Raw genomic sequence first — 12,509 nt, 5'->3', positions numbered from 1 at the left:
TCTAGGAATGCCCCACCTGGGTGTGGGAACCTCATCCCCCCCCCCCATCCCCACCAGTGGCTGAGGGGACAACAACCTGGCAATCCTAATGCTAATATAGGAAAGCTGTGAAAGGCTTCCCACAATCTTATGAGTGGAAGTCTGTTAACAATGTGCAAGCAGGAATATTGGGTGGTTTCCCTGTTATTCATTTCTGTTCCCCCAGAAGCATTAGCCAGCTGCCTGCAATCAGTGACGAGATGGCTCAAGCAGAGTCGTCTGAAGCTTAGTCCTTCAAAGATGGAGATCCTGTGGTAAGGCAGGAAGGGCCCATGTAAGGAAGCGCGTCTGCCCACCCTGGATAATATGCAGCCCTCTACAGCTCACTCCGCCAGGAACCTGGGCGTGATTCTGGATGCTTCCCTCACAATCGAAGCCTAGGTCGCAAAGATAGTGTGGCTGGCTTTTTACCATCTCTGCCAAGCCAAGCTACTAGTGCCCTACCTGGCCCCGGAACACCTAGCCACAGTGATCCATTTGACAGTCACCTCTACAATGGATTTCTGTAAGTCGCTCTATGCAGGCCTGCCCTTAGCTTTGACCCGGAAACTACAACTGGTCTGAAACGCAGCAGCCAGGGTCCTCACAGCAATACCATGGAGGGCCCACATCCGGCCCATTCTCCACCAACTACAGTGGTTGCCAATTGAATTCCGAATCAGACTAAAGGTTCTGGTAATCACCTTGAAGGCCATATGCGGTCAGGGCCCAGTATACCTGAGGGACCACCTCCCTGCCTATGCCCCTCAAACAGCCCTACGCTCCGCTGCCACCAACCGGCTAATGATCCCTGGGCCTAAAGAAGCCCGCTTGGCCTCAACCAGGGCCAGAGCCTTCTCTGTCCTGGCCCCCACCTGGTGGAATGAGCTCCTGGAGGAGATCAGGGCCCTGACGGAGCTAAAACAGTTCTGCAAGGCCTGCAAAAGGGCGTCCGTCCACCAGGCATTTGGTTGAGACCAGGCGTAACCAACAACATCTGCAAGGCCCCTGCTCCCTCCCTCCCAGAAACCCATCAATGCGTTCTGCTCCTGGACCTGTCTGCACTGTTACAATTATCAGTTAATAGGATTAATGTTATGGTTATTTATATGTTATGGCTTGTTTCTTGTATCATTTCTACGTTTTATGTAAACTGAGCCTCCAGGGAGGGCGGTACATAAATATAACCAACCAACAAACAAACAAACTCTCTTAGCCCCACCTCCCTCATAGGGTGTCTGTTGTGGAGAAAGAAAAGCGAAGGCGATTATAAGCTGCGTTGAGACTCCTGGTAGAGGAAAAGCGTCATATAAAAGACAGCTTTTCTTCTCCTTTAATTTTTTCCCTATCAGCTATTTAAACACTCAAAGACGGCACCACCCTATTCCCCTCCCACACACATTTCCAGATTAAAGTGGTACAGTCTATCACCAAAGGACATTTTTCATTTAGGCTTTGGACTGAAGAATGTAATAACATTGATTTTAATCACTCAGTATCTCCTTATACATCTTTGCATGTTTCCCATACAAACAGATGTTCTCCCGGGAATCGTGGGCCCAAATTGTTGACACACACACACAATGTACGCAGGCTTTGCATAACCCCCTCTTATCTCCCTTCCTCTTGCATGCATATGATAAAGTATTCCAGAGGGGAAAATGGCAGGAGAGGGATCAGGCAAGAAGGCCTGGCTGTGTATTAGCTAGGCTTAACTGCTAAAAGGCATTTAACATTGATATAATGGCACAAATTCACTGCAAAAGTTTTTGTAAGGCAAAATAAATAAGTAAATCCAGTTATAAAGCCCAGGAAAGGATCAGCGTGAGACTTTAATCTCCAGAGACATCACTCAAAAGCTTGTACCTTTTTGTTTGTTTTTTAATTATTAGATCTGACGACCCCGGCCAAGGGTCCTTGCGTTATCCAAACACACGCCAGATTGGAAAAACTTTTTTTTTTGCTTTAATTTTAGCTGCAGCGAAAACAAAAAGGCACCGGGGAACTCTTGTTTGTCAAAAAATGATGCAAAGAATAGAGTACTACATCACATTTTATGTGTCCACCTCATAGGGCTGGCTTAGAGGCCTGGACCGATGCAATCAGGCCATTCCTTCATTCTACCTCCAGGACAACCCCGAGGTCTCCAGGCCAGCCCTGAGCCTTATGGGAGGGCGGTATGCAAATGCAATAAATAAATAAATCCCGATCTCCACTTTGGGATCAGAAGGCGAATTTCTTCCAGCCCACACTGGTCAGGGATGCTGGTGGTGGTGTGGGGGGTCATCATCTTGGCATGGAATTGGGGTCACTGTGGGTGAGCAGGTATTATTATTATCATTATTATTATTATTATTATTATTATTATTATTATTATTATTATTATTATTATTATTATTTTCAATTTATTACCCGCCACTCCCGTGTGGCTCGTGATGGGTTACAATAGTCTGAATAAAATCTCAATAAAACTCAGATTAAACCCCAGGCATAAAAACATAACACAAATCCAACTCATCACAGTAACGAAAAGGAGATATAGCGGGGGGGAAACTAACTTGAAACACTATCATTTCCCCAATAAAAATCTCATAGAGGGGGGTGGGAAGAGGGGCACAGATCGAACCTGCAAGCTGCCATTCACATTGCTATATCCTGAAAGGGTAGTCATGAAGTTCCTGCATTCTGCAGGAAGAAGAGTTGGTCCTTATATGCCGCTTTTCTCTACCCGAAGGAGACTCATAGCAGCTTACAATCTCCTTCCCATTCCTCTCCCCACAACGGACACCCTGTAAGGGAGGTGAGGCTGAGAGAGCCCTGATATTACTGAAGAAAAAGAGTTGGTTCTTATATGCCGCTTTTCTCTACCCGAAGGAAACTCAAAGCGGCTTATAATCTCCTTCCCTTTCCTCTCCCCACAACAGACACCCTGTGAGGGAGGTGAGGCTGAGAGAGCCCTGGTATCACTGCTCGGTCAGAACAGCTTTCTCAGCGCCCTGGCAAGACCAAAGTCACCCAGCTGGCTACATGTGGGGAAGTGCAAATCGAACCCGGCTTTCCAGGTTAGAAGTACGCACTCCTAACCACTACACTAAACCAGGTAAGATTAGATGACCCTTCCAACTCGATGATTCTATGATTCTAGAACATGGCATAATGCTTTTTGTCATTCATGCTGATACAGGTGAATTAACTGATGGGCATTTCCATAAAAATCATTTGAACAAAAGCTCAAACTATACTAATCATGTACATTAAAAAAGATCATCTCCGAAGTAGCGAAGGCGGAAGGATTTATTGATCTGCCTAACCCTAATCTAGGGTTTTCCTCAGCGAGGTTCCTTGCGCTGTTTAACAGTTGCAGTCAAGATAAAAAAGTAAGTACTGCTCATTACTGCACTGAGAGGAAATGATGGCAAAAATTTCAAGCTCTGCTTATCATGTTAAAAGTATAGTATTTGAATAGCAGGGAGAATGCTGGGCCTTCTGGCTTGAATGCTGGATTTAGGATATGTGCAAAGCACCTTTTTATCTAGGCCTGTTGAACAGAGGTTAATTTAAAAACACATAGGAAAGAAACCGTTGATTTGAACAAGCTGAAGAATTGGGTCATTTGTTTTCCGGTGCTTTCGTTTTCCACTTATTGTTTTCAAAAGACCAAGTGGGACAGATTGCTCACACAACAGCGAGGCCTGCCTCCTCCCCAACATATAATGAAGGGAATGGATGAAGACAGACTTCAGGTTTTCTTAGATGGTTCTATCATTCCTCTGATTGAAAATTCTATCTGCTGGAGACCTGAGTTAATAACATTTACGGGTCACCACATCACAGTGCGACCAAATGTACTGTGTTTACTGTAGCTTTACAATCTTCAAATGGATCAGGCATTTTGATCCATCTGGAACAATCAGGGGGGAAAGGATATTCCATCCAAAACGTTCAGAGAATGGGCCTAGAATAAGTTAACAGGACAGTAATTGCTTGACTTCATCCACCGTAGATTGACTTTAAAGAAAAGTCTGGTTAAAGGACTAAAATAGCCGCTTTGCTGTTATTTATTTACCTGTTTCATTCATAGTCCACCTTTGCCACTGACTCCAGACAGATGACCACACAGACAAGGTTGACAGAACTGTCCCAAATGCTCAATCATTTCATTTTTTGTTTGTTATTTTCTGAGTATCTGTTGACTTACATCCTGATTTTCTGCAAGTTCTCAGAAGAAATTTTTGGGCATCCACGGTGGCATACTTCCAAGTAAGTGTGCAAAGTACTGCAGTTTCAAGCTGTTCCAACATGTTCCATTGACTACACTCCCAGGATGCCTCACTCTCTCATATTGGTAAACTCTAAGAATATATGCCTGCTCTGCCATGGCTAGTCTCCCAGAATCCCTCACACCATTACCACTTTCCCAGGATGCCAGGATCTCCCATGGCCACTCTCCCAGAATTCTTCACACCTTGACCACACTCCCAGAATGCCTGGCTCTCCTATGGACACTCTCCCAGAATCCCTCACACCTTGACCACTCTCCCAGGATATCTGGCTCTCCTAAGCCCACTCTCCCAGAATCCCTCACACCTTGACCACTCTCCCAGGATATCTGGCTCTCCTAAGCCCACTCTCCCAGAATCCCTCATGCCCTGACCACTCTCCCAGGATATCTGGTTCTCCTAAGCCCACTCTCCTGGAAACCCTCACACATTGACCACTCTCCCAGGATATGTGGTTCTCCTAAAGCCACTCTCCCAGAATCCTCACACCTTGGCCACTCTCCCAGGTTGCCTGGCTCACCTATGGCCACTCTCCCAGAACCCCTCACACCTTGACCACTCTCCCAGGATATCTGGCTCTCCTAAGCCCACTCTCCCAGAATCCCTCACACCTTGACCACTCTCCCAGGATATCTGGCTCTCCTAAGCCCACTCTCCCAGAACCCCTCACACCTTGACCACTCTCCCAGGATATCTGGCTCTCCTAAGCCCACTCTCCCAGAATCCCTCATACCCTGACCACTCTCCCCGGATATCTGGTTCTCCTAAGGCCACTCTCCCAGGATATCTGGCTCTCCTAAGCCCACTCTCCTGGAAACCCTCACACATTGACCACTCTCCCAGGATATGTGGTTCTCCTAAGGCCACTCTCCCAGAATCCTCACACCTTGGCCACTCTCCCAGGATGCCTGGCTCTCCTAAGGCCACTCTCCCAGAATCCCTCACACCTTGACCACACTCTCAGAACGCCTGGCTCTCCCGCGGCCACGCTCCCAGAATGCTCCGCTTCCCATAGCCACCCTGTTGCAAGACGCTGCTGAACAGGCACGACACGAAGCGAGGCATTCTTCCCCCGTCCTGGCGAAGGGAGGAGGAGCCGCGGCCGCCTCCTGAGGGCTGGGCGAGACTCGTCGGGGAAGGGAGAGAAGGCCGGTCCCGCCCGCTGGGAAGAGAGCCTCGTTTTAGGAGCGAAACTTAGAAGAGCGGCGGGAGGCGGCGGCACGCTGGTTTTCTACCGGCTCTCGAAGTGGTCCTTGGGCTGTTTCCCAGGTAACGGGGGGGGGGAATCAGGGATTTAGGGACGACGATTCTTCCTATATGCGCCTGCCTCTCTCCCCCCCCCCCTTCACACACACACACACACACACACAAACCCAATTTAGCAGTAATTTTGCTCCATGCCTTCTTGGTTAGTGTCTCTTCCTTCCTCCTCTTCCCCTTCAACCTTTTTCTTGTTGTGAAACCTTCTCTGTGATATAGGGATGCCAGTTTCCATTTGGGACCTGGAGACCCCCCCTGGAATGGTAGCTCACCTCCAGGCAACAGAGATCAGATCCCGTGGAGGAAGTGGCTGCTTTGGGGGGTGGGTGGGTAGCATCAGATGCCAGTGAGGTCCCTCCTCACCCCAAATCATGCCTATTCCTAAAATCTCTAGGTCTTCCCCAACCCAGAGCTGGCCACCCCATCCAGGCTACGGAAACCCCTGGAGAAAATGGCTGCTTGGGTGGGTGGACTTCTTGGTATTAGACTCCACTGAGGCCCCTCCCCGCCCCAAATTCTGCCTACTCCTAAAATCTCCAGGTCTTCCCCAACCCAGAGCTGGCCACCCCATACAGACTACAGAGATCAGTTCCCCTGGAGAAAATGGCTGCTTGGGAGGGAGGACTCCAGAGCATCAGACTCCCCTGAGGCCCCTCCCTGCCCCAAATCCCGCCCCCTCCCGGCTCCACCCCCAAAGTCTCCAGGTCTTCCCCAACCCAGAGATGGCAGCACTCATTGCAGGGTCCTTTTTTGGTGAGTGCCCTTGATTTCATTGGTAGGCCAGCTGTCCATGCAATATTTCTCTTTTATTTACTTTCCAGCAACTAACCCCCCCACCTTACACAGACACACATTCTGGTTGAGGGAATTCTGTTTCATTGTACCTGAGGAAGTGGGCCTGCACACAGAACCTTATACCTTGGTTAAAAACTCTGTTGGGCTTAAAGGTGCCCCCAGACTCCACCTTTGTTCTGCTGCTTCGAACAGCAATAGGTTACCCCACCTGAATCTGTTTCCGGGGTGATTGTGAGGACAAAGCGAGGGGGGGAGTTGTATGTGTTGCTTTTGGCTGCTTGACTGGGAAAGTTTTGGAAATTGGGAGAGGTGGGACCTGGTGAGAGAACAGTGGGGACTTCAGCTGGATATAATGCCAGATGGATTGGAGATTTAATTCTGCTGCGATTCAGGCCAGGTGTAAGACATTTTTAGCCCACTTTTCTCCTGGAAGGAAGACCAGAGGTAAGGCAGGTTTTAATAACTTTTCATACACAGCAGAAATACAAATAGTGAGAGGGCCTCTGTTTAATATTGATGAGAAGTAACTGGAAAAAAATTTAATCGGTTGTCAGATTTGTTGAAATTGTACACTGACATTGAGAAACTAATAATGTGGGGGATCTTTTGCCTGGCCCAGTGCTGATCATGGTCAACTGTGCTTAGCTTCCTGAAGAAAGCAACAGCTTCAAAATAGGTTGGATGGGATCATCTTTCTGCTGAGCTCCTCTCCTCAGACTGTCCTTCCCAGGCTCCACCCCAGATCTCCAGGAATTTCTTAACCCAGAGTTGGCAACCCTTTCCCCAAAGTCTCCTCCTGCTACTGTTTGTTCCTGGCCATGCGATTTTCCATTGCTGCTGCTTCGCTCTCACTCTCTCCAGCCTTCACCTGGAGACTGGCACCCCTACTGTCCATCTGTCTCTCTTTCCCCCCAGTGAGGATCCAAAGCGGGTTCTACAAATGACTTTTACAAAGAACTTATACATTTTTCCAAATTAAAATATGGCTGCTGCACAACAACCAAAAAAAGAAGTGTAGGCAGTATAGTGTGTTTTGAACTTTCAGTGGTCCTAACACCAGGAAAGAGGTGTGTGTTTGTACTGGGGGGAGGGGCACTATGGATTTAGTCTGAGAGCCAAAGGGGCAGCAGCCCCCCCCCCAAAAAAAAATCAGGACCCACTGCTCTAGAGCCAGCACATACAGATCCAATCTGTCTCTTTGACCAGGCCTCGGTCTGATTATGGTCATTGGCGTTTACAAGGAGTGTGTTGGGCAAGGCAGTTCTGAGCCCTGTGGGCAGGAGTGCTGATACCTCTATGCCATGCAGGGGTAGTCAAACGGTGGCCCTCCAGATGTCCATGGACTACAATTCCCAGGAGCCCCCTGCCAGCGAATGCTGGCAGGGGGCTCCTGGGAATTGTAGTCCATGGACATCTGGAGGGCCGCCGTTTGACTACCCCTGGCGCGCTATGAACTGCTTTTCAGATGTGCTTGCAGTTTCAAATGGATGTTCTAGATTAATTCTACAAGGACAAGCCATACCAACTCGTGTGTGTCAAGTGCTGTCAGAATGCGGGCAGCATGGCAATCCAGGTGGGTTTTCGAGGTGGGAGACTCCCAGGTGGTTTGCCATTACCCACCTCTGTATAGCAATCCTGGACTTGGTGGGTGATCTGCCATCCAGGGGCCGGGCCCTCCTTAGGGTTCAAGATCCGATGAAGCTGGGCTAGTAGTTGACTTCCTGCAGCAAAATATTTTCTGTTTCAAGACTAGCTGTGAGCTTTAATAAATGATATTCTAGTTGAGGGGTAGTGGCTAGGGCACGTCATTGTGTTTGGAAACGGGGGGTAATGTGTTTCCCCATTTCAAAGATTAATGGGGGGGGGAATGATCAGTTTATCCTCCCTAGTCCTCAGGCATTAACATTTTGTCTTTCAGGAAAATGGCATATAATCCGTTTTAGTGAGATATTGGTGGATTAATACTTCAGGAATAAAGGATTAGGAACTCTTTATTGTCTAATTTCTTCTGTCCTGCTTCTAACTACTATATGTTGTGAGTATATTATTATTTAGATTCCCCAACTTTTCTTCTATATCCTGCCTTAATGGACTCAGCCATACTTCTGGCCCAGTTCCAGGACTTGTTGAAGATTGAAAAATATTTCAGGGGCTCCTCCACGGTCAAAAGGTTGAAGAAGTCTGATTTAGAGAGTGATTTTGGAACTTCACCTAGAATGTTTTATTACGCTGGGTTTTTTTAGTCAAAAATATTTCTTGCATGGCTTTAGAAGATAAATGAGCCTCATAGTTATTTCCCCAGGTGTCCTCTTAGCAGTATTTTAATAAGAATATCTTGTGGAGTTTTTAGAAACAGATTAAATCCAGATGCTTTTCAAAGGGATAAGGCAGCATATCCCTAAGGCGTTTGCTGTCCAAAACATTTGGGCAGTAAACCGTGGAAATATTTCCAGAACCTAGGGATCAACAACCAAGGACTGTGAATCCATCTTACGTGGCTAATTTCACAAATATTGATTGATTGATTTAGATTTAGATTTCTATACCGCCCTTCCCTACGGCTCTGGACGGTTTAGATGCCTACCTCTTTTTTCATTCACTGGGAAATCCAAGCCAAAAATCCACAAAAGCCTTTGAGATACAGCTCCCCCCTGAAGTATTAAGTAGTCAAATCAGGAGTGTTCAAATGTTTCCCTGAGCTCCCAAATTCTAGATGATGTGACTGCATAATGCTCATTGATCCAAGTATGCGTAGTTTGGAACGCCACTGGTTATGCTTGGTGTTGCTGGTCCTTCCCGTCATAGCTAATTAAGCATTTTATTCAAACTCTTTATACTGCATGGTTATTGCTGTGCTGTTTGGTTAGGAGTTAGGTAGTGGTTGGGAGTGCGAACTTGTAATCTGGTGAGCTGGGTTAGATTCTGCGCTCCCACACATACAATCAGCTGGGTGACTGTGGGTTTGACACAGCACTGATAAAGCTGTTCTGAATGAGCAGTAATCTCAGGGCTTTCTCAGCCTCACCCACCTCACAGGCTGTCTGTTGTCGGGAGAGGAAAGGGAAGGCGAATGTAAGCAGCTTTGAGACTCCTTTGGGTAGAGAAAAGTGGCACATAAGAACCAATTCTTCTTCAGTAATATCAGGGCTCTCTCAGCCTCACCTCCCTCGCAGAGTCCCTGTGGTGGAGAGGGGAAAGGAAAGGCGATTGGAAGCCACTTTGAGACTCCTTTGGGTGGAGAAAAGTGGCACATAAGAACCAGCTCTTCTTCTTCTGTTGATATTACTATTTGCAATCAGTGAACAGTGGTATTGAAAAAAATGCTGGGGATGATGAGGAACAGGCCTTGCTGTTTCAGGAAGGAAGAAGAGTTGGTTCTTATATGTTGCTTTTCTCTACCCGAAGGAGTTTCAAAGCAGCTTACAGTTGCCTTCCCTCTCCTCTCCCCACAACAGACACCCTGTGAGGGAGGTGAGGCTGAGAGAGCCCTGATATCACTGCTCGGTCAGAACAGTTTTACCAGTGCCGTGGCGAGCCCAAGGTCACCCAGCTGGCTGCATGTGGGGGAGTGCAGAATCGAACCTGACTCGCCAGATTAGAAGTCCGCACTCCTAACCACTACGCCAAACTGGCACTCCTAACCACTACACCAAGCCAAAATGTTTTAAGTAGGCATGCACCATGAGAATCCCCTTTTTTCCCTTTCTGTTCTAACCTGTATTCTTGTCTGAGCCCCTTTTAATTTTTCTAAAAACACTTCCTTTTCTTTTTCTTGTAGCAGCAGTACCCAAATGTTTCAGTGACTCTCTCGCTGGACCGACTGCCTGCAACCAAGGGAAAATTCAAAGACATTAATACTGTTGCAGGATTGCTTTGTAGCTGCACGATGCCTCAATGATCTAGCTGACTGCACTGCACTTTGTGATCTCAGCAACTGAACGGCAATAATTTTCCTTCTGATTTCTGGTCTTTAGGATAGGCATTGCTTTGAGGCACACACAGCCCAGAAGCGGGGTGCTGCGGCGTTCACGATATCAGTTTCTCTGGATATGGCCGACAACTACAGTAAGCTCTTTTTCCTTTTTAAAAATTATTTGCCTTTTAAAGCAGAGAGCATCCGAAAGAGAACAAGGCCATAGATATCTCAGTTCAGTAAAGATAAGTGCAGAGTTCTGCATCTGAGTCACAAAAGTGAGGAGCATGCACACTGGATGGGAGATACATTTCTGGGTAGCAGTGTGCGTGAAGGAGAACTTCACAGAATCATAGAGTTGGAAGGGGCCACACAGGCCATCTAGTCCAACCCCCTGCTCAACGCAGGATCGGCCCTAAGCATCCTAAAGCATCCAAGAAAAGTGTGTATCCAACCTTTGCTTGAAGACGGCCAGTGAGGGGGAGCTCACCACCTCCTTAGGCAGCCTATTCCACTGCTGAACTACTCTGACTGTGAAAAGTTTTTTCCTGATATCTAGCCTATATCGTTGTACTTGTAGTTTAAACCCATTACTGCGCGTCCTTTCCTCTTGGGGTAATTGCTGTAAGCTAAATATGAGCAGACAGTGTAGTGCGGCGGCAAAAAAGGCAAATGCAATCTTGTCCTGCATTGAGTCACATCAAAATCACAAGATGTCATAGTCCCACTGTAGACCGCATTGGTCAAACCCCACCTGGAATCCTGTGTGCACTTTTGGGGGCCTCACTTCAAAAAGGATGTGGACAAAATTGAGAAGGTGCAGAGGAGAGCGGCAAGGATGATCTGGGACTTTGGGACCAAGCCCTATGAGGAACGGCTGAGGGACCTAGGAATGTTCAGCCTGGAGAAGAGAAGGATGAGAGGGGACAGGATGGCTCTCCTTTAAGTTGTCAGAACCTTGTAGTTTCTGCCACGATTTTGGGTTGTTTATTTAGGTTGCTAAGTAGGGTCTGAGTCCAGTGGCACCTTTAAGACCAACAAAGATTTATTCAAGGCGTGAGCTTTCGAGTGCTTGCAGAAGTTCACACCTTGAAAAAATCTTTGTTGGTCTTAAAGGTGCCACTGGGCTCAAACTTTATTCTGCTTCTTCAGACCAACACGGCTTCCTACCTGAATCTAAAATAAGTCTTACAAAGATTTAATCAAGACGTGAGCTTTCGAGTGCAAGCACCCTTCGTCAGACTATGATCTTCTTACATGACAGGGAATATATAGCAAAAATCAGTTCTGTTACATCTGTGTCACAACCAGATACAGCCAATGATAATACTGGACTCTGATTTTATTGTGCTACTTCAGACCAACACGGCTACTCATTTGAATCTAAAATAAGTCAGTCTTTAATTCTGATTTGATTTTTGGCTGGAACAAACTGACACGACTATCTCTCTAGAGCAGGTTTCTTGACAGCCCTAGACGGGCTTCCTGAATAGGTGGAATTACTTTTTAATATTTTTTTAATTTGTTAAACATTTACTGATGATACGACTATATATGGTCGTTGATCCACCCACCCCTCCCAAAATGGCCCATGATAGGCCTGGAGGGAGGGGCCCTGAGCGGGTATGGACACAGCTATGCTTCCCAACCATGATCGTGCCACTTTTGGTGTTTCTTGAAGCCTGAAGATTGTTTCAAGGGTTTCTTGGCGGTAAAAAAAAGGTGAGAACGGCTGCTCTAGAGTTGGTTGCCATAGCTATAATTTTCTGGAATTGAACAGCTTGAATTAATCTTTTAAATTGTTGCCAGTGAGTTTTCAGAGGAAGAATCTACAGCAGCTAATGTGTTGTGGCAACGTTTTCATCCTCTATTTAAAAATAACATTTTTTTTTGTATTGGTCGGTATCTGATTACAGCAGCCTTACTAAACAGTTGCGTTTCAACTGGGTCTGAATGAGAAACTTCTTTGCAAACTCCATGTTTGCTCGGTTAGGCTCCCCAAAAGAGAGGTGGGATATAAACAAGCCCTTTAAACATGGTGAATGGTGAATCCGCTTCTCCGCATGCAACCAGCTCAGTGACCTTGGACTTGTCACAGCCCTGATAATGCTGTTCTGACCGAGCAGTCCTGTCAGAGCTCGTTCAGCTCCACCTACTTCACAGGGTGTCTGCTGTGGAGAGAGGAAGGGAAGGCGATTGTAAGCTGCTTTGAGTCTCCTTTGGGTAGAGAAAAGTGGCATATA

The 12,509-nt window shown here is 47.0% G+C and overlaps 1 protein-coding gene across 4 annotated transcripts in view; it reads left to right on the top strand.

The window, feature by feature from the left end:
• The first annotated feature begins 5,316 nt into the window (after positions 1-5,316).
• The window catches only part of LOC143833428 (gametocyte-specific factor 1-like), a 29,157-nt gene continuing 21,964 nt past the window's right edge, over positions 5,317-12,509 (top strand). Inside the window, exons 1-3 of one of the 4 annotated variants that reach the window (XM_077329259.1) lie at positions 5,317-5,567; positions 8,272-8,388; positions 10,328-10,418. In XM_077329259.1, the coding sequence (XP_077185374.1) occupies positions 10,403-10,418 (16 nt within the window). In that variant the 5' untranslated portion in view covers positions 5,317-5,567; positions 8,272-8,388; positions 10,328-10,402. Of the gene's footprint in view, positions 5,568-6,520; positions 6,798-8,271; positions 8,389-10,327; positions 10,419-12,509 lie in introns of those variants that run through there. The other 3 variants (XM_077329261.1, XM_077329258.1, XM_077329260.1) reach the window with 3 other exon arrangements.

This window comes from Paroedura picta, chromosome 3 (assembly GCF_049243985.1).
Source record: "Paroedura picta isolate Pp20150507F chromosome 3, Ppicta_v3.0, whole genome shotgun sequence".
In the NCBI taxonomy this organism is placed as follows: Eukaryota; Metazoa; Chordata; class Lepidosauria; order Squamata; family Gekkonidae; genus Paroedura; species Paroedura picta.
This window is presented reverse-complemented; position numbering and strand designations above follow the sequence as displayed.